General features: G+C 57.0%; 1 protein-coding gene across 1 annotated transcript; it reads right to left on the bottom strand.

The window, feature by feature from the left end:
* Positions 1 to 3385: 3385 nt before the first annotated feature.
* LOC142245792 (fibrinogen-like protein 1-like protein) lies at positions 3386 to 9478 on the bottom strand. Its single transcript, XM_075318757.1, has 2 exons — positions 9297 to 9478; positions 3386 to 4209 (listed from the first exon to the last, which is right to left on the bottom strand). The coding sequence occupies exons 1-2, from the start codon at positions 9469 to 9471 to the stop codon at positions 3560 to 3562; spliced, it is 825 nt and encodes a 274-aa protein (XP_075174872.1). The 5' UTR covers positions 9472 to 9478; the 3' UTR covers positions 3386 to 3559.
* Positions 9479 to 21156: the final 11678 nt, after the last annotated feature.

Genomic DNA, 21156 nt, shown 5'->3' with positions numbered 1-21156 from the left:
CTGGTGCATGTGCCGTCTGTGCGCATTCAGTGTCTGGTGCCTGTGCCGTCTGTGCGCATTCAGTGTCTGGTGCCTGTGCCGTCTGTGCGCATTCAGTGTCTGGTGCATGTGCCGTCTGTGCGCATTCAGTGTCTGGTGCATGTGCCGTCTGTGCGCATTCAGTGTCTGGTGCATGTGCCGTCTGTGCGCATTCAGTGTCTGGTGCCTGTGCCGTCTGTGCGCATTCAGTGTCTGGTGCATGTGCCGTCTGTGCGCATTCAGTGTCTGGTGCATGTGCCGTCTGTGCGCATTCAGTGTCTGGTGCATGTGCCGTCTGTGCGCATTCAGTGTCTGGTGCATGTGCCGTCTGTGCGCATTCAGTGTCTGGTGCATGTGCCATCTGTGCGCATTCAGTGTCTGGTGCATGTGCCGTCTGTGCGCATTCAGTGTCTGGTGCATGTGCCGTCTGTGCACAGTGTCTGGTGCATGTGCCGTCTGTGCGAATTCAGTGTCTGGTGCATGTGCCGTCTGTGCGAATTCAGTGTCTGGTGCATGTGCCGTCTGCGCATTCAGTATCTGGTGCATGTGCCGTCTGTGCGCATTCAGTGTCTGATGCATGTGCCGTCTGTGCGCATTCAGTGTCTGGTGCATGTGCCGTCTGTGCGCATTCAGTGTCTGGTGCATGTGCCGTCTGTGCGCATTCAGTGTCTGGTGCCTGTGCCGTCTGTGCGCATTCAGTGTCTGGTGCCTGTGCCGTCTGTGCGCATTCAGTGTCTGGTGCATGTGCCGTCTGTGCGCATTCAGTGTCTGGTGCATGTGCCGTCTGTGCGCATTCAGTGTCTGGTGCATGTGCCGTCTGTGCGCATTCAGTGTCTGGTGCCTGTGCCGTCTGTGCGCATTCAGTGTCTGGTGCCTGTGCCGTCTGTGCGCATTCAGTGTCTGGTGCATGTGCCGTCTGTGCGAATTCAGTGTCTGGTGCATGTGCCGTCTGTGCGCATTCAGTGTCTGGTGCATGTGCCGTCTGTGCGCATTCAGTGTCTGGTGCCTGTGCCGTCTGTGCGCATTCAGTGTCTGGTGCCTGTGCCGTCTGTGCGCATTCAGTGTCTGGTGCCTGTGCCGTCTGTGCGCATTCAGTGTCTGGTGCATGTGCCGTCTGTGCGCATTCAGTGTCTGGTGCCTGTGCCGTCTGTGCGCATTCAGTGTCTGGTGCATGTGCCGTCTGTGCGCATTCAGTGTCTGGTGCATGTGCCGTCTGTGCGCATTCAGTGTCTGGTGCATGTGCCGTCTGTGCGCATTCAGTGTCTGGTGCATGTGCCGTCTGTGCGCATTCAGTGTCTGGTGCATGTGCCATCTGTGCGCATTCAGTGTCTGGTGCATGTGCCGTCTGTGCGCATTCAGTGTCTGGTGCATGTGCCGTCTGTGCACAGTGTCTGGTGCATGTGCCGTCTGTGCGAATTCAGTGTCTGGTGCATGTGCCGTCTGTGCGAATTCAGTGTCTGGTGCATGTGCCGTCTGCGCATTCAGTATCTGGTGCATGTGCCGTCTGTGCGCATTCAGTGTCTGATGCATGTGCCGTCTGTGCGCATTCAGTGTCTGGTGCATGTGCCGTCTGTGCGCATTCAGTGTCTGGTGCATGTGCCGTCTGTGCGCATTCAGTGTCTGGTGCCTGTGCCGTCTGTGCGCATTCAGTGTCTGGTGCCTGTGCCGTCTGTGCGCATTCAGTGTCTGGTGCATGTGCCGTCTGTGCGCATTCAGTGTCTGGTGCATGTGCCGTCTGTGCGCATTCAGTGTCTGGTGCATGTGCCGTCTGTGCGCATTCAGTGTCTGGTGCCTGTGCCGTCTGTGCGCATTCAGTGTCTGGTGCCTGTGCCGTCTGTGCGCATTCAGTGTCTGGTGCATGTGCCGTCTGTGCGAATTCAGTGTCTGGTGCATGTGCCGTCTGTGCGCATTCAGTGTCTGGTGCATGTGCCGTCTGTGCGCATTCAGTGTCTGGTGCCTGTGCCGTCTGTGCGCATTCAGTGTCTGGTGCATGTGCCGTCTGTGCGCATTCAGTGTCTGGTGCATGTGCCGTCTGTGCGCATTCAGTGTCTGGTGCATGTGCCGTCTGTGCGCATTCAGTGTCTGGTGCATGTGCCGTCTGTGCGCATTCAGTGTCTGGTGCATGTGCCGTCTGTGCACAGTGTCTCTGTGTATCTTTTTAAAATTTTATTTTTTTTTTCTAATTGATTTTTCTCTTCTCTTGGCCCCGGTGAATTCTGCTATAAATTTATCAAAATGGCTCAGGATATTCAATAAGAGGCCTCGGAATTATCTTATTTCTTTTTTTTTCTTATTTTAATTGTAAATCATATAATCTTTTAAGATGCCGCTCGTTATTCTTCCAGTGCAGAAAAAAGAGCAATAATCTGCAATCTCTGCAGTAATCGGAGTAATCAGAAGGTGGATTTTGTACAAAAAAACTGCAACTTTAAAAAGTTGCAAATGAAGAATTAGTTGAAACCTTGTTAGTTATTCTGCCGCACAGAAATGAACACAACATAAAAGTGGCAAAGACTAAAAAAACATGAAACAAATAATGAAGGCGGCGAAGAAAAAACAAACAGAAAAAAACAGAAAATACATCGCTCAAAAAAGGCTCAAATTCCATGATGCAGCGGCCTCTGTGTGCGCGGATCCACCTGTCTGCATGCGGTAGAGACAGAAATCATTCCCCGGAGCATCACTAAGAGAACAGGCCCCCCTCTGACTGCGGTGCCCCCCCGCCCCTCTCTGACTGCGGTGCCCCCCGCCTCTCTCTGACTGCGGTACCCCCGCCCCTCTCTGACTGCGGTGCCCCTGCCCCTCTCTGACTGCGGTGCCCCCGCCCCTCTCTGACTGCGGTGCCCCCGCCCCTCTCTGACTGCGGTGCCCCCGCCCCTCTCTGACTGCGGTGCCCCCGCCCCCCTCTGACTGCGGTGCCCCCGCCCCTCTCTGACTGCGGTGCCCCCGCCCCTCTCTGACTGCGGTGCCCCTGCCCCTCTCTGACTGCGGTGCCCCCGCCCCTCTCTGACTGCGGTGCCCCCGCCCCCCTCTGACTGCGGTGCCCCCGCCCCTCTCTGACTGCGATGATGCCTGCAGACTGATCGTGCCTCATCGCTATGATTGATGGCCTTATAACTGTAGGCAATGTGATGATGGTGTTGGCAAGTTAGGCCATCGATCATAGTGATGTGGCACAATTAGAGTCTGCAGCCGGACTTGGAATACGGCTGTATAACATAATGGTGGCAGTTTTGCATGTTCCGAAGTGGATAACCCCTTTAAACATGCCTGAGCGCCCCATACATTGCCCCATACATTGCCCCATACATGGCCGCTCATGTGTCACGGTGATATTTGGCTCAGTGGTTGCAGTAACGTTCCAGACTCTGCTCACTTGTTGCTCTTTATTAATCAGATGATCACACGAATGACTGATTGGGGAGGACACGAGGAGGACACAGCGAGCAAAGCGGATTCTATAGTAGCAGAATTGCAGATGATTGGGGCTCGGTCGGTGGTTAATCTACGCCCGGTGGTTGCTCTACGCCTGACATCTGCTCTACGCCCGGTGACAATACATTTGGACGGGTTTGATGAGGATGACTGAGCTCCTGCAGTTGTGGTCGCAGAGCGTTTTCCAGTGCAGAAGCCCCTTGTTGTTGAGGTGGGCATCGTAGCAGGAGTCGTACCACCAGCCGCCGCCATGCTCATTGGCGCAGTTTGTATTGTAGAGCCGGTCGTTGTCGTCATCGTGGGTCGAGAACCTCATATTGTCGTGCAGGTTTTTGTGGGTCCCCGATGACAGGGAGTCCCCGGCGTCTCCCTCGTAGGTTCCCAGCCTCAGGTGGTACTTGTCGGCAGCGCCGGTCAGGTAGAAGCTGTCGTAGTCGGCCATCCTGGTCCTGTTCTCCGAATCCACCAGGAGGAACCGGACTTTGTTCCACTTCTGGGCAGTTAACAGATTGATGTAGTGATTGCCGAGGTAGTGATCCGACTCGATGTTCCCGAAACCGTACTCGTACCCCGTCCACGTCTCGCTCCAGGTGATTTTTGTGTCGAGGCTGTTTCTTTGGATGACTGTCCAGCCCCTGCAGTCATACATGTAGCACTGGACCACGAGATACGGGGAGCCCACCGGCTGGATCACGTAGATGCCGCTCTTCCGATGCCCCATGAGGTAGAGTTCATCACAGTCCCTGGTGAAAAAGACTGAAAGAAACCAAAATTAACCAAAATCCGTACGGCTGATCACATATATTGTTATGGATGGATATACAGGTGGGTGACCGGTGACCAGAAGGGTCTCCAAAATATAAAGATGGATGAGTAAAGTGACCCCCTCCTGTCCAACTCCGAGAGTCCATCATGGAGAAGAGCTGAGACCGGCCCCAATGAGCTATAGGGGGCGCTCTCTCCTGATGGATGGTGGGAATCACATCATTACTATCTCCTATGAAGAAGCCGGTAATGGACGTGGCCAAACATCAGACCCTAATTATCGCCTCGTTATCACAATCATTTTTGCTATAGGCCGTCTCTTATCTTTTACACTCAACACAGAACAAGTCAGGAAAACTGGAGATGGACAGATCAATCCTAATGGAGGAATTAATGTTCCAAGTTCCTTAGGTGGGATAATTGGGTGGATATTCACAGTTTTGTGCATCTCACCAGAAATGCTACTCTAGTCACGGACTGGAATAAGATTTCTGGCTAAAGTTACACATCCAGACTGACCTAACTTGTGATGAATGTGTCAGGCTCCGCCGCGCCTCCTCCTATCCATCCTATACCTACTTTAGACAGGACTGGAGTAAAAAAAAAAAGAAAAAACAATTTTGCGATTTTGTTTCAAGGTGTTTTATGCCAGAAAACGGCTGTGAACACTTTGATGAACTGACCCCAAAGTCTCAGGGTTTGTAAGTAGAACACAAAATTGTTAAAAGGTGATTGACTTTAATTGCAAAATACTCTGCAAATGTTCTAGGTCGGTGTGGAAGAAACGCGCTATGCATCGAAGGGTTAATAGTGACAGTTGATCTGAAAATGCAAAGCAAATGAACAAGAGAAATGTAAATTCCATCAGTATTTGTCGCCTTCATTACGTCTTCTTGGTCACTTGTACAGACAGGGATCTTATAGGATTATATTCAGGCGAATGAGACCCTAATTCTACCAAACAGGTGAGAATGATCCTCATTGTCATATATAGGTTCAAACAGAAACAGCCATATAGAAGCCTAAAACTGAGTGAGGAACAGGTCCCCGGGTGAGGATGTGGAAGACGGATTCATGTCACAGGTCACACCATGACGAGACTGCGCGCAGCAGCAAGACACCAGGTACTTATACTGCATCGGCGAAGAGTCTGCCAGGGAAAGAAGTCACAGCAGACGGGTCTCACAATCTGCCGATCAAGCTCTTCTGAAGAAGGAAGACAAGGGCACCATAGAGGACTATAGAGGCGGTGCTCATCCAAAAAACACTGCAGCAGATCATGCTTCCCTTTCAAATCAGATGTCCAACATTGCCATCAGCTCAAAACTGACAGCGCCCATTGAGACCAGCTCCAGCCGTGTCCTCTGGAGAAGTCTGGCCAGAAGTCGTCATATCTACGTCAACACAGAAACAAGACAAGGCACTCCGCTCTGCACAAAACATAAGAAGCAGGGACCGAAAAATGTCTCCGGCCTGAGGAGTAAAATATGAAATATTCGGCTGCATCAGGTAGAAGTAGATGGACCGAGGTCTTTTTTATGTTATGTAACAGAAGCAGATTGTTCCTGAAGGGACCGAGAGCGGCACAATATTAAGGGTCTGCAGGAGCGGTGATGCACGGGGAAGGGTCTGCAGGAGCAGTGATACACGGGGAAGGGTCTGCAGGAGCAGTGATGCACGGGGAAGGGTCTGCAGGAGCGGTGATGCACGGGGAAGGGTCTGCAGGAGCGGTGATGCACGGGGAAGGGTCTGCAGGAGCGGTGATGCACGGGGAAGGGTCTGCAGGAGCGGTGATGCACGGGGAAGGGTCTGCAGGAGCAGTGATACACGGGGAAGGGTCTGCAGGAGCAGTGATGCACGGGGAAGGGTCTGCAGGAGCGGTGATGCACGGGGAAGGGTCTGCAGGAGCAGTGATACACGGGGAAGGGTCTGCAGGAGCAGTGATGCACGGGGAAGGGTCTGCAGGAGCGGTGATGCACGGGGAAGGGTCTGCAGGAGCGGTGATGCACGGGGAAGGGTCTGCAGGAGCGGTGATGCATGGGGAAGGGTCTGCAGGAGCGGTGATACACGGGGAAGGGTCTGCAGGAGCGGTGATACACGGGGAAGAGTCTGCAGGAGCAGTGATGCACGGGGAAGGGTCTGCAGGAGCAGTGATGCACGGGGAAGGGTCTGCAGGAGCGGTGATGCACGGGGAAGGGTCTGCAGGAGCGGTGATGCATGGGGAAGGGTCTGCAGGAGCAGTGATGCACGGGGAAGGGTCTGCAGGAGCGGTGATGCACGGGGAAGGGTCTGCAGGAGCAGTGATACACGGGGAAGGGTCTGCAGGAGCAGTGATACACGGGGAAGGGTCTGCAGGAGCAGTGATACACGGGGAAGAGTCTGCAGGAGCAGTGATGCACGGGGAAGGGTCTGCAGGAGCAGTGATACACGGGGAAGGGTCTGCAGGAGCAGTGATACACGGGGAAGAGTCTGCAGGAGCAGTGATGCATGGGGAAGGGTCTGCAGGAGCAGTGATACACGGGGAAGGGTCTGCAGGAGCAGTGATACACGGGGAAGGGTCTGCAGGAGCAGTGATGCACGGGGAAGAGTCTGCAGGAGCAGTGATGCACGGGGAAGGGTCTGCAGGAGCAGTGATACACGGGGAAGGGTCTGCAGGAGCAGTGATACACGGGGAAGGGTCTGCAGGAGCAGTGATGCACGGGGAAGAGTCTGCAGGAGCAGTGATGCACGGGGAAGAGTCTGCAGGAGCAGTGATGCACGGGGAAGAGTCTGCAGGAGCAGTGATGCACGGGGAAGGGTCTGCGGGAGCAGTGATGCATGGGGAAGGGTCTGCAGGAGCAGTGATACACGGGGAAGGGTCTGCGGGAGCAGTGATACACGGGGAAGGGTCTGCAGGAGCTGTGATGCACGGGGAAGGGTCTGCAGGAGCAGTGATACACGGGGAAGGGTCTGCGGGAGCAGTGATACACGGGGAAGGGTCTGCAGGAGCTGTGATGCACGGGGAAGGGTCTGCAGGAGCAGTGATGCACGGGGAAGAGTCTGCAGGAGCGGTGATGCACGGGGAAGGGTCTGCAGGAGCGGTGATGCACGGGGAAGGGTCTGTGGGAGCGGTGATGCACGGAGAACGATCTGCAGGAGCAGTGATGCACGGGGAAGGATCTGCAGGAGCAGTGATACACGGGGAAGGGTCTGCGGGAGCAGTGATGCACGGGGAAGTGTCTGCGGGAGCAGTGATGCACGGGGAAGGGTCTGCAGGAGCAGTGATGCACGGGGAAGGGTCTGCGGGAGCGGTGATGCACGGGGAAGGGCCTGCGGGAGCGGTGATGCACGGCGAATATCGAGGACGGAGGAGACGGGCGGTCACTGAATACTGAGGATGGAGGAGACGGGTGATCACTGAATACTGAGGATGGAGGAGACGGGCAGTCACTGAATACTGAGGATAGAGGAGATGGGCAGTCACTGAATACTGAGGACGGAGGAGACGGGCGGTCACTGAATACTGAGGACGGAGGAGACGGGCGGTCACTGAATACTGAGGACGGAGGAGACGGGCGGTCACTGAATACTGAGGACGGAGGAGACGGGTGATCACTGAATACTGAGGACAGAGGAGACGGGCGGTCACTGAATAGTTGGGACGGAGGAGAAGGGCGGTCACTGAATACTGAGGACGGAGGAGACGAGCAGTCACTGAATACTGAGGATGGATGAGACGGGCGGTCACTGAATATTGAGGCTGGAGGAGACGGGCGGTCACTGAATACTGAGGACGGAGGAGACGGGCGGTCACTGAATACTGAGGACGGAGGAGACGGGCGGTCACTGAATACTGAGGATAGAGGAGACAGGCGGTCACTGAATACTGAGGATGGAGGAGACGAGCGGTCACTGAATACTGAGGACGGAGGAGACGGGCGGTCACTGAATACTGAGGATGGATGAGACGGGCGGTCACTGAATATTGAGAATGGAGGAGACGGGCGGTCACTGGATACTGAGGACAGAGGAGACAGGCGATCACTGAATACTGAGGACGGAGGAGACGGGCGGTCACTGAATACTGAGGATGGAGGAGACTGGCAGTCACTGAATACTGAGGACGGAGGAGACGGACGGTCACTGAATATTGAGGCTGGAGGAGACTGGCGGTCACTGAATACTGAGGACGGAGGAGACGAGCAGTCACTGAATACTGAGGATGGATGAGACGGGCGGTCACTGAATATTGAGGCTGGAGGAGACGGGCGGTCACTGAATACTGAGGACGGAGGAGACGGGCGGTCACTGAATAATGAGGATGGAGGAGACGGGCGGTCACTGAATACTGAGGACGGAGGAGACGAGCAGTCACTGAATACTGAGGACGGAGGAGACGAGCGGTCACTAGATACTGAGGGGGATGTACATTTCTCCTTTCTTCATTCACTTTGCATTTTGTTGTCTCTGATTCATGAATACTGTAATGTTCTCTCTGGTTTTGATGAGGGGCGGGTAGGGGAGGTGGGGGGTGGGGGGGGGGGTCAGACGCTCCTGATGTATGAACATGTATCTGCCTCTTCATGTTTCGGGGGCGCCTGACGAGTGGCTTGTGCCTTTGTGCGACAGCATTTTTGTGCAACTCCAAGTTACGTAAAGTGACTTTTACCAGGATTTTTTGGCAGAATTCTGGTGAAGTTGCTTTGATGAATTTGGGTTTTTGTTTTTTGCATTTTTGAGCCTCTGCCTAAAGCTTTTATACAGCAATGTATATATAGTAATCGTCTCTAGATCTATACAGTATAATCTGCAGCTGGAGACTCCATAGGTGGCATTATCGCTGAGGGCACGGGCAAATGGAGACAGCGGAGGACCCCTGTGTGAGAACAGTCCGGGGTCCAGTCCAGCCCTTCATCAGGACGCCCCCCTCTATGTGCTGCGGGGGAGGGGTCGGCCGCCCTCCCTCGTGGGCACCTGTACGGCTGAGGACACAGGTTGCACCATCACTATGTAATGAATGGACCAGTGGATAAATTTCGCCTGCACCCAATCAGATTCATGCAGTCTCCCCCAGGTAAGGGTCTCGGGGGTCTTCTTACCTTTCCTCTGTCGCAGGTCCTTATAGTTGATAATGACGCCCACATCATCAATCATTTTGATATTGGCGATCAGTGGAGTCGCATTTTGTATGGTCTCGTTTACGTCCACCGTCCGGGAGACTGATACACCCGACAGCATCAAGCAGCAGCAGCTCCACAGCTTCACCTGCAGCATCCTGGCACTGGGAGGTCCGGGCCCAACTCCGAAAAAAACGCTTTTATATTCGCTCCTTAGGGAACCTGTCAGTCATTAACTTTAATGTTAGCGTCCTCCAGCTGCACAGTGAGACCCAACCAGGAATAAAAGTCCAGTAACACCAGAACAAACATCCCTGCGGGGGCAGAGAGCGCGGCGCAGCGACAAACAAGCGCGGTTCTGCAGCTCGGACGTGGCGGATGGGTTGGGGTCGGTCGCTGTATCTGACACCTGTCGGGCGGTGGAACATTTATTTCTCTGAGAATCTGGTAAAAGTTTATTAGCGGCATTATACGGATTTACGAGACATTGGCCTCATCCATCTGCTGCCAACACCAAAGTGTATTCTGTAGAGAATATGGAAGCTTTCCCCGCACAGCGTGAGTCATCACCTTCTACATCTCCAAAATCTGCCCAACGCTATCATCCCCCGCTATGAGTCCTACCTGCTCCCCACCAACTGCACCGGCAGCGCCGCACCGGGAGCTGAGTGACTCCAGATTAGATGCATTGTATATTGGAGCTTCAGGTGGTCAGAAATCCACCATGGGGCCCGTGAGTCAGGGGGACCGGTGTCAGCGCCGGAAACGGGCCCCAACCCAGCATCACACATTCAACTGAATCAGCATCACAGATACCAATATGGTTGTGTGGCACCCCAGGGTTCAGTTGCCACAAATATACCTGTACCTGGGCAGGGAAGGATCTCCACATCAGGTAATCCCACATACAACATTTCCACTCCAAGCCTGGAGGGGCAGCTCTATAAGTCGAGTTCAGGTGAGGTCCCCTTTAAATCCAGGTTTGGAGGCGGAGTCAGACAGACAGATGACACTTGGAGAAAAGAGACCGTGCGAGCGGAGAGTGAGGGGAGACATCAAAATGGAGAGGGCTGTGCTTAGCCCGCACAAGTAACTGTGTGACCGCCTGAAGGATCAAGAGTGAGGCAAAAGAGGAGTGACCGGGGAGGTGGAGCCAGAGCGGTTCATCCCCAAGGAACGGCGCTGATTATCGGACACCGGCGTCCGAGATTGTGAGGGATCTTATCTGCCCAGAAATAAAGACCGGGGGCCAGGGAGACTGCAGATCTCCTGGCCGCAGCAGCACCTGAAGGCAAAGCCGCTACACAGAGCTTAGGGACCGCAGTGAGTACAGCAGTGCCCCTTAGAGAAGCTCCCGCCGCCTGCCATACAGGGGAAGACAGTGAGTACAGCAGTGCCCTCTAGAGGAGCTCCCGCCGCCTGCCATACAGGTGAAGACAGTGAGTACTGCAGTGCCCCTTAGAGAAGCTCCCGCCGCCTGCCATACAGGTGAAGACAGTGAGTACAGCAGTGCCCCTTAGAGAAGCTCCCGCCGCCTGCCATACAGGTGAAGACAGTGAGTACAGCAGTGCCCTCTAGAGAAGCTCCCGCCGCCTGCCTTACAGGTGAAGACAGTGAGTACAGCAGTGCCCCTTAGAGAAGCTCCCGCCGCCTGCCATACAGGTGAAGACAGTGAGTACAGCAGTGCCCCTTAGAGGAGCTCCCGCCGCCTGCCATACAGGTGAAGACAGTGAGTACAGCAGTGCCCCTAGAGAAGCTCCCGCTGCCTGCCATACAGGTGAAGACAGTGAGTACAGCAGTGCCCCTTAGAGGAGCTCCCGCCGCCTGCCATACAGGTGAAGACAGTGAGTACAGCAGTGCCCCTAGAGAAGCTCCCGCCGCCTGCCATACAGGGGAAGATAGTGAGTACAGCAGTGCCCTCTAGAGGAGCTCCCGCCGCCTGCCATACAGGTGAAGACAGTGAGTACAGCAGTGCCCTCTAGAGAAGCTCCCGCCGCCTGCCTTACAGGTGAAGACAGTGAGTACAGCAGTGCCCCTTAGAGGAGCTCCCGCCGCCTGCCATATAGGTGAAGACAGTGAGTACAGCAGTGCCCCTTAGAGAAGCTCCCGCCACCTGCCATACAGGTGAAGACAGTGAGTACAGCAGTGCCCCTTAGAGGAGCTCCCACCGCCTGCCATACAGGTGAGGACAGTGAGTACAGCAGTGCCCCCTAGAGAAGCTCCCGCCGCCTGCCATACAGGGGAAGACAGTGAGTACAGCAGTGCCCCCTAGAGAAGCTCCCGCCGCCTACCATATAGGTGAAGACAGTGAGTACAGCAGTGCCCCTCAGAGAAGCTCCCGCCGCCTGCCATACAGGTGAAGACAGTGAGTACAGCAGTGCCCCTTAGAGAAGCTCCCGCCGCCTGCCATACAGGTGAAGACAGTGAGTACAGCAGTGCCCCTCAGAGAAGCTCCCACCGCCTGCCATACAGGTGAAGACAGTGAGTACAGCAGTGCCCCTCAGAGAAGCTCCCGCCGCCTGCCATACAGGTGAAGACAGTGAGTACAGCAGTGCCCCCTAGAGAAGCTCCCGCCGCCTGCCATACAGGGGAAGACAGTGAGTACAGCAGTGCCCCCTAGAGAAGCTCCCGCCGCCTGCCATACAGGTGAAGACAGTGAGTACAGCAGTGCCCCTCAGAGAAGCTCCCGCCGCCTGCCATACAGGTGAAGACAGTGAGTACAGCAGTGCCCCTCAGAGAAGCTCCCGCCGCCTGCCATACAGGGGAAGACAGTGAGTACAGCAGTGCCCCCTAGAGAAGCTCCCGCCGCCTACCATACAGGTGAAGACAGTGAGTACAGCAGTGCCCCCTAGAGAAGCTCCCGCCGCCTGCCATACAGGTGAAGACAGTGAGTACAGCAGTGCCCCTCAGAGAAGCTCCCGCCGCCTGCCATACAGGTGAAGACAGTGAGTACAGCAGTGCCCCTTAGAGAAGCTCCCGCCGCCTGCCATACAGGTGAAGACAGTGAGTACAGCAGTGCCCCCTAGAGAAGCTCCCGCCGCCTGCCATACAGGTGAAGACAGTGAGTACAGCAGTGCCCCTTAGAGAAGCTCCCGCCGCCTACCATATAGGTGAAGACAGTGAGTACAGCAGTGCCCCTCAGAGAAGCTCCCGCCGCCTGCCATACAGGTGAAGACAGTGAGTACAGCAGTGCCCCTTAGAGAAGCTCCCGCCGCCTGCCATACAGGGGAAGACAGTGAGTACAGCAGTGCCCCCTAGAGAAGCTCCCGCCGCCTGCCATACAGGTGAAGACAGTGAGTACAGCAGTGCCCCTCAGAGAAGCTCCCGCCGCCTGCCATACAGGTGAAGACAGTGAGTACAGCAGTGCCCCTTAGAGAAGCTCCCGCCGCCTGTCATACAGGTGAAGACAGTGAGTACAGCAGTGCCCCTCAGAGAAGCTCCCGCCGCCTGCCATACAGGTGAAGACAGTGAGTACAGCAGTGCCCCCTAGAGAAGCTCCCGCCGCCTGCCATACAGGGGAAGACAGTGAGTACAGCAGTGCCCCTCAGAGAAGCTCCCGCCGCCTGCCATACAGGTGAAGACAGTGAGTACAGCAGTGCCCCTCAGAGAAGCTCCCGCCGCCTGCCATACAGGTGAAGACAGTGAGTACAGCAGTGCCCCCTAGAGAAGCTCCCGCCGCCTGCCATACAGGTGAAGACAGTGAGTACAGCAGTGCCCTCTAGAGGAGCTCCCGCCGCCTGCCATACAGGGGAAGACAGTGAGTACAGCAGTGCCCCTCAGAGAAGCTCCCGCCGTCTGCCATACAGGTGAAGACAGTGAGCACAGCAGTGCCCCTCAGAGAAGCTCCCGCCGCCTGCCATACAGGTGAAGACAGTGAGTACAGCAGTGCCCTCTAGAGGAGCTCCCGCCGCCTGCCATACAGGGGAAGACAGTGAGTACAGCAGTGCCCCTTAGAGAAGCTCCCGCCGCCTGCCATACAGGTGAAGACAGTGAGTACAGCAGTGCCCCTAGAGAAGCTCCCACCGCCTGCCATACAGGTGAAGACAGTGAGTACAGCAGTGCCCCTTAGAGAAGCTTCCGCCGCCTGCCATACAGGTGAAGACAGTGAGTACAGCAGTGCCCCTTAGAGAAGCTCCCGCCGCCTGCCATACAGGTGAAGACAGTGAGTACAGCAGTGCCCCTCAGAGAAGCTCCCACCGCCTGCCATACAGGTGAAGACAGTGAGTACAGCAGTGCCCCTCAGAGAAGCTCCCACCGCCTGCCATACAGGGGAAGACAGTGAGTACAGCAGTGCCCCTCAGAGAAGCTCCCGCCGCCTACCATATAGGTGAAGACAGTGAGTACAGCAGTGCCCCTCAGAGAAGCTCCCGCCGCCTACCATATAGGTGAAGACAGTGAGTACAGCAGTGCCCCTCAGAGAAGCTCCCGCCGCCTGCCATACAGGTGAAGACAGTGAGTACAGCAGTGCCCCTTAGAGAAGCTCCCGCCGCCTGCCATACAGGTGAAGACAGTGAGTACAGCAGTGCCCCCTAGAGAAGCTCCCGCCGCCTACCATATAGGTGAAGACAGTGAGTACAGCAGTGCCCCTCAGAGAAGCTCCCGCCGCCTGCCATACAGGTGAAGACAGTGAGTACAGCAGTGCCCCCTAGGAAGCTCCCGCCGCCTACCATATAGGTGAAGACAGTGAGTACAGCAGTGCCCCTCAGAGAAGCTCCCACCGCCTGCCATACAGGTGAAGACAGTGAGTACAGCAGTGCCCCTTAGAGAAGCTCCCGCCGCCTGCCATACAGGGGAAGACAGTGAGTACAGCAGTGCCCCCTAGAGAAGCTCCCGCCGCCTGCCATACAGGTGAAGACAGTGAGTACAGCAGTGCCCCTCAGAGAAGCTCCCGCCGCCTACCATACAGGGGAAGACAGTGAGTACAGCAGTGCCCCCTAGAGAAGCTCCCGCCGCCTGCCATACAGGTGAAGACAGTGAGTACAGCAGTGCCCCTCAGAGAAGCTCCCACCGCCTGCCATACAGGGGAAGACAGTGAGTACAGCAGTGGCCCTCAGAGAAGCTCCCGCCGCCTGCCATACAGGTGAAGACAGTGAGTACAGCAGTGCCCGTTAGAGAAGCTCCCGCCGCCTGTCATACAGGTGAAGACAGTGAGTACAGCAGTGCCCCTTACAGAAGCTCCCGCCGCCTGCCATACAGGTGAAGACAGTGAGTACAGCAGTGCCCCCTAGAGAAGCTCCCGCCGCCTGCCATACAGGTGAAGACAGTGAGTACAGCAGTGCCCGTTAGAGAAGCTCCCGCCGCCTGTCATACAGGTGAAGACAGTGAGTACAGCAGTGCCCCTTACAGAAGCTCCCGCCGCCTGCCATACAGGTGAAGACAGTGAGTACAGCAGTGCCCCCTAGAGAAGCTCCCGCCGCCTGCCATACAGGGGAAGACAGTGAGTACAGCAGTGCCCCTTAGAGAAGCTCCCGCCGCCTGCCATACAGGTGAAGACAGTGAGTACAGCAGTGCCCCCTAGAGAAGCTCCCGCCGCCTACCATATAGGTGAAGACAGTGAGTACAGCAGTGCCCCTCAGAGAAGCTCCCGCCGCCTGCCATACAGGTGAAGACAGTGAGTACAGCAGTGCCCCCTAGAGAAGCTCCCGCCGCCTACCATATAGGTGAAGACAGTGAGTACAGCAGTGCCCCTCAGAGAAGCTCCCGCCGCCTGCCATACAGGTGAAGACAGTGAGTACAGCAGTGCCCCTTAGAGAAGCTCCCGCCGCCTGCCATACAGGGGAAGACAGTGAGTACAGCAGTGCCCCCTAGAGAAGCTCCCGCCGCCTGCCATACAGGTGAAGACAGTGAGTACAGCAGTGCCCCTCAGAGAAGCTCCCACCGCCTGCCATACAGGGGAAGACAGTGAGTACAGCAGTGCCCCTCAGAGAAGCTCCCGCCGCCTGCCATACAGGTGAAGACAGTGAGTACAGCAGTGCCCCTCAGAGAAGCTCCCGCCGCCTGCCATACAGGTGAAGACAGTGAGTACAGCAGTGCCCGTTAGAGAAGCTCCCGCCGCCTGCCATACAGGTGAAGACAGTGAGTACAGCAGTGCCCCCTAGAGAAGCTCCCGCCGCCTGCCATACAGGTGAAGACAGTGAGTACAGCAGTGCCCCTTAGAGAAGCTCCCGCCGCCTGCCATACAGGTGAAGACAGTGAGTACAGCAGTGCCCCCTAGAGAAGCTCCCGCCGCCTGCCATACAGGTGAAGACAGTGAGTACAGCAGTGCCCCTTACAGAAGCTCCCGCCGCCTGCCATACAGGTGAAGACAGTGAGTACAGCAGTGCCCCCTAGAGAAGCTCCCGCCGCCTGCCATACAGGTGAAGACAGTGAGTACAGCAGTGCCCGTTAGAGAAGCTCCCGCCGCCTGTCATACAGGTGAAGACAGTGAGTACAGCAGTGCCCCTTACAGAAGCTCCCGCCGCCTGCCATACAGGTGAAGACAGTGAGTACAGCAGTGCCCCCTAGAGAAGCTCCCGCCGCCTGCCATACAGGGGAAGACAGTGAGTACAGCAGTGCCCCTCAGAGAAGCTCCCGCCGCCTGCCATACAGGTGAAGACAGTGAGTACAGCAGTGCCCCTCAGAGAAGCTCCCGCCGCCTGCCATACAGGTGAAGACAGTGAGTACAGCAGTGCCCCCTAGAGAAGCTCCCGCCGCCTGCCATACAGGTGAAGACAGTGAGTACAGCAGTGCCCCCTAGAGAAGCTCCCGCCGCCTGCCATACAGGTGAAGACAGTGAGTACAGCAGTGCCCCTCAGAGAAGCTCCCGCCGCCTGCCATACAGGTGAAGACAGTGAGTACAGCAGTGCCCCCTAGAGAAGCTCCCGCCGCCTGCCATACAGGTGAAGACAGTGAGTACAGCAGTGCCCTCTAGAGGAGCTCCCGCCGCCTGCCATACAGGGGAAGACAGTGAGTACAGCAGTGCCCCTCAGAGAAGCTCCCGCCGCCTGCCATACAGGTGAAGACAGTGAGCACAGCAGTGCCCCTCAGAGAAGCTCCCGCCGCCTGCCATACAGGTGAAGACAGTGAGTACAGCAGTGCCCTCTAGAGGAGCTCCCGCCGCCTGCCATACAGGGGAAGACAGTGAGTACAGCAGTGCCCCTCAGAGAAGCTCCCGCCGCCTACCATATAGGTGAAGACAGTGAGTACAGCAGTGCCCCTCAGAGAAGCTCCCGCCGCCTGCCATACAGGTGAAGACAGTGAGTACAGCAGTGCCCCTTAGAGAAGCTCCCGCCGCCTGCCATACAGGTGTAGACAGTGAGTACAGCAGTGCCCCCTAGAGAAGCTCCCGCCGCCTGCCATACAGGTGAAGACAGTGAGTACAGCAGTGCCCTCTAGAGGAGCTCCCGCCGCCTGCCATACAGGGGAAGACAGTGAGCACAGCAGTGCCCCTCAGAGAAGCTCCCGCCGCCTGCCATACAGGTGAAGACAGTGAGTACAGCAGTGCCCTCTAGAGGAGCTCCCGCCGCCTGCCATACAGGGGAAGACAGTGAGTACAGCAGTGCCCCTCAGAGAAGCTCCCGCCGCCTGCCATACAGGTGAAGACAGTGAGCACAGCAGTGCCCCTCAGAGAAGCTCCCGCCGCCTGCTATACAGGTGAAGACAGTGAGTACAGCAGTGCCCTCTAGAGGAGCTCCCGCCGCCTGCCATACAGGGGAAGACAGTGAGTACAGCAGTGCCCCTCAGAGAAGCTCCCGCCGCCTACCATATAGGTGAAGACAGTGAGTACAGCAGTGCCCCTCAGAGAAGCTCCCGCCGCCTGCCATACAGGTGAAGACAGTGAGTACAGCAGTGCCCCCTAGAGAAGCTCCCGCCGCCTACCATACAGGGGAAGACAGTGAGAACAGCAGTGCCCCTTAGAGAAGCTCCCGCCGCCTGCCATACAGGGGAAGACAGTGAGTACAGCAGTGCCCCTCAGAGAAGCTCCCGCCGCCTGCCATACAGGTGAAGACAGTGAGTACAGCAGTGCCCCCTAGAGAAGCTCCCGCCGCCTACCATATAGGTGAAGACAGTGAGTACAGCAGTGCCCCTCAGAGAAGCTCCCGCCGCCTGCCATACAGGTGAAGACAGTGAGTACAGCAGTAACCCTTAGAGAAGCTCCCGCCGCCTGCCATACAGGGGAAGACAGTGAGTACAGCAGTGCCCCCTAGAGAAGCTCCCGCCGCCTGCCATACAGGTGAAGACAGTGAGTACAGCAGTGCCCCTCAGAGAAGCTCCCGCCGCCTGCCATACAGGTGAAGACAGTGAGTACAGCAGTGCCCCTCAGAGAAGCTCCCGCCGCCTGCCATACAGGTGAAGACAGTGAGTACAGCAGTGCCCCTTAGAGAAGCTCCCGCCGCCTGCCATACAGGTGAAGACAGTGAGTACAGCAGTGCCCCTCAGAGAAGCTCCCGCCGCCTGCCATACAGGTGAAGACAGTGAGTACAGCAGTGCCCCCTAGAGAAGCTCCCGCTGCCTGCCATACAGGGGAAGACAGTGAGTACAGCAGTGCCCCTTAGAGAAGCTCCCGCCGCCTGCCATACAGGGGAAGACAGTGAGTACAGCAGTGCCCCCTAGAGAAGCTCCCGCCGCCTGCCATACAGGTGAAGACAGTGAGTACAGCAGTGCCCCTCAGAGAAGCTCCCACCGCCTGCCATACAGGGGAAGACAGTGAGTACAGCAGTGCCCCTCAGAGAAGCTCCCGCCGCCTACCATATAGGTGAAGACAGTGAGTACAGCAGTGCCCCTCAGAGAAGCTCCCGCCGCCTACCATATAGGTGAAGACAGTGAGTACAGCAGTGCCCCTCAGAGAAGCTCCCGCCGCCTGCCATACAGGTGAAGACAGTGAGTACAGCAGTGCCCCTTAGAGAAGCTCCCGCCGCCTGCCATACAGGTGAAGACAGTGAGTACAGCAGTGCCCCCTAGAGAAGCTCCCGCCGCCTGCCATACAGGTGAAGACAGTGAGTACAGCAGTGCCCCTCAGAGAAGCTCCCGCCGCCTGCCATACAGGTGAAGACAGTGAGTACAGCAGTGCCCCCTAGGAAGCTCCCGCCGCCTACCATATAGGTGAAGACAGTGAGTACAGCAGTGCCCCTCAGAGAAGCTCCCGCCGCCTGCCATACAGGTGAAGACAGTGAGTACAGCAGTGCCCCTTAGAGAAGCTCCCGCCGCCTGCCATACAGGGGAAGACAGTGAGTACAGCAGTGCCCCCTAGAGAAGCTCCCGCCGCCTGCCATACAGGGGAAGACAGTGAGTACAGCAGTGCCCCTCAGAGAAGCTCCCACCGCCTGCCATACAGGGGAAGACAGTGAGTACAGCAGTGCCCCCTAGAGAAGCTCCCGCCGCCTGCCATACAGGTGAAGACAGTGAGTACAGCAGTGCCCCTCAGAGAAGCTCCCACCGCCTGCCATACAGGGGAAGACAGTGAGTACAGCAGTGCCCCCTAGAGAAGCTCCCGCCGCCTGCCATACAGGTGAAGACAGTGAGTACAGCAGTGCCCGTTAGAGAAGCTCCCGCCGCCTGTCATACAGGTGAAGACAGTGAGTACAGCAGTGCCCCTTACAGAAGCTCCCGCCGCCTGCCATACAGGTGAAGAAAGTGAGTACAGCAGTGCCCCCTAGAGAAGCTCCCGCCGCCTGCCATACAGGTGAAGACAGTGAGTACAGCAGTGCCCCCTAGAGAAGCTCCCGCCGCCTGCCATACAGGTGAAGACAGTGAGTACAGCAGTGCCCCTCAGAGAAGCTCCCACCGCCTGCCATACAGGGGAAGACAGTGAGTACAGCAGTGCCCCCTAGAGAAGCTCCCGCCGCCTGCCATACAGGTGAAGACAGTGAGTACAGCAGTGCCCCCTAGAGAAGCTCCCGCCGCCTGCCATACAGGTGAAGACAGTGAGTACAGCAGTGCCCCCTAGAGAAGCTCCCGCCGCCTGCCATACAGGTGAAGACAGTGAGTACAGCAGTGCCCCTCAGAGAAGCTCCCACCGCCTGCCATACAGGTGAAGACAGTGAGTACAGCAGTGCCCCCTAGAGAAGCTCCCGCCGCCTGCCATACAGGTGAAGACAGTGAGTACAGCAGTGCCCGTTAGAGAAGCTCCCGCCGCCTGTCATACAGGTGAAGACAGTGAGTACAGCAGTGCCCCTTACAGAAGCTCCCGCCGCCTGCCATACAGGTGAAGACAGTGAGTACAGCAGTGCCCCTCAGAGAAGCTCCCGCCGCCTGCCTTACAGGTGAAGACAGTGAGTACAGCAGTGCCCCCTAGAGAAGCTCCCGCCGCCTGCCATACAGGTGAAGACAGTGAGTACAGCAGTGCCCCTTAGAGAAGCTCCCGCCGCCTGCCTTACAGGTGAAGACAGTGAGAACAGCAGTGCCCCTTACAGAAGCTCCCGCCGCCTGCCATACAGGTGAAGACAGTGAGTACAGCAGTGCCCCTAGAGAAGCTCCCGCCGCCTGCCATACAGGTGAAGACAGTGAGTACAGCAGTGCCCCTCAGAGAAGCTCCCACCGCCTGCCATACAGGGGAAGACAGTGAGTACAGCAGTGCCCCTCAGAGAAGCTCCCGCCGCCTGCCATACAGGTGAAGACAGTGAGTACAGCAGTGCCCCTCAGAGAAGCTCCCGCCGCCTGCCATACAGGTGAAGACAGTGAGTACAGCAGTGCCCGTTAGAGAAGCTCCCGCCGCCTGCCATACAGGTGAAGACAGTGAGTACAGCAGTGCCCCCTAGAGAAGCTCCCGCCGCCTGCCATACAGGTGAAGACAGTGAGTACAGCAGTGCCCCTTAGAGAAGCTCCCGCCGCCTGCCATACAGGTGAAGACAGTGAGTACAGCAGTGCCCCCTAGAGAAGCTCCCGCCGCCTGCCATACAGGTGAAGACAGTGAGTACAGCAGTGCCTCTTACAGAAGCTCCCGCCGCCTGCCATACAGGTGAAGACAGTGAGTACAGCAGTGCCCCCTAGAGAAGCTCCCGCCGCCTGCCATACAGGTGAAGACAGTGAGTACAGCAGTGCCCGTTAGAGAAGCTCCCGCCGCCTGTCATACAGGTGAAGACAGTGAGTACAGCAGTGCCCCTTACAGAAGCTCCCGCCGCCTGCCATACAGGTGAAGACAGTGAGTACAGCAGTGCCCCCTAGAGAAGCTCCCGCCGCCTGCCATACAGGGGAAGACAGTGAGTACAGCAGTGCCCCTCAGAGAAGCTCCCGCCGCCTGCCATACAGGTGAAGACAGTGAGTACAGCAGTGCCCCTCAGAGAAGCTCCCGCCGCCTGCCATACAGGTGAAGACAGTGAGTACAGCAGTGCCCCCTAGAGAAGCTCCCGCCGCCTGCCATACAGGTGAAGACAGTGAGTACAGCAGTGCCCCCTAGAGAAGCTCCCGCCGCCTGCCATACAGGTGAAGACAGTGAGTACAGCAGTGCCCCTCAGAGAAGCTCCCGCCGCCTGCCATACAGGTGAAGACAGTGAGTACAGCAGTGCCCCCTAGAGAAGCTCCCGCCGCCTGCCATACAGGTGAAGACAGTGAGTACAGCAGTGCCCTCTAGAGGAGCTCCCGCCGCCTGCCATACAGGGGAAGACAGTGAGTACAGCAGTGCCCCTCAGAGAAGCTCCCGCCGCCTGCCATACAGGTGAAGACAGTGAGTACAGCAGTGCCCTCTAGAGGAGCTCCCGCCGCCTGCCATACAGGGGAAGACAGTGAGTACAGCAGTGCCCCTCAGAGAAGCTCCCGCCGCCTACCATATAGGTGAAGACAGTGAGTACAGCAGTGCCCCTCAGAGAAGCTCCCGCCGCCTGCCATACAGGTGAAGACAGTGAGTACAGCAGTGCCCCTTAGAGAA

Source organism: Anomaloglossus baeobatrachus, chromosome 7, assembly GCF_048569485.1.
Source record: "Anomaloglossus baeobatrachus isolate aAnoBae1 chromosome 7, aAnoBae1.hap1, whole genome shotgun sequence".
Classification (NCBI taxonomy): domain Eukaryota; kingdom Metazoa; phylum Chordata; class Amphibia; order Anura; family Aromobatidae; genus Anomaloglossus; species Anomaloglossus baeobatrachus.
This window is presented reverse-complemented; position numbering and strand designations above follow the sequence as displayed.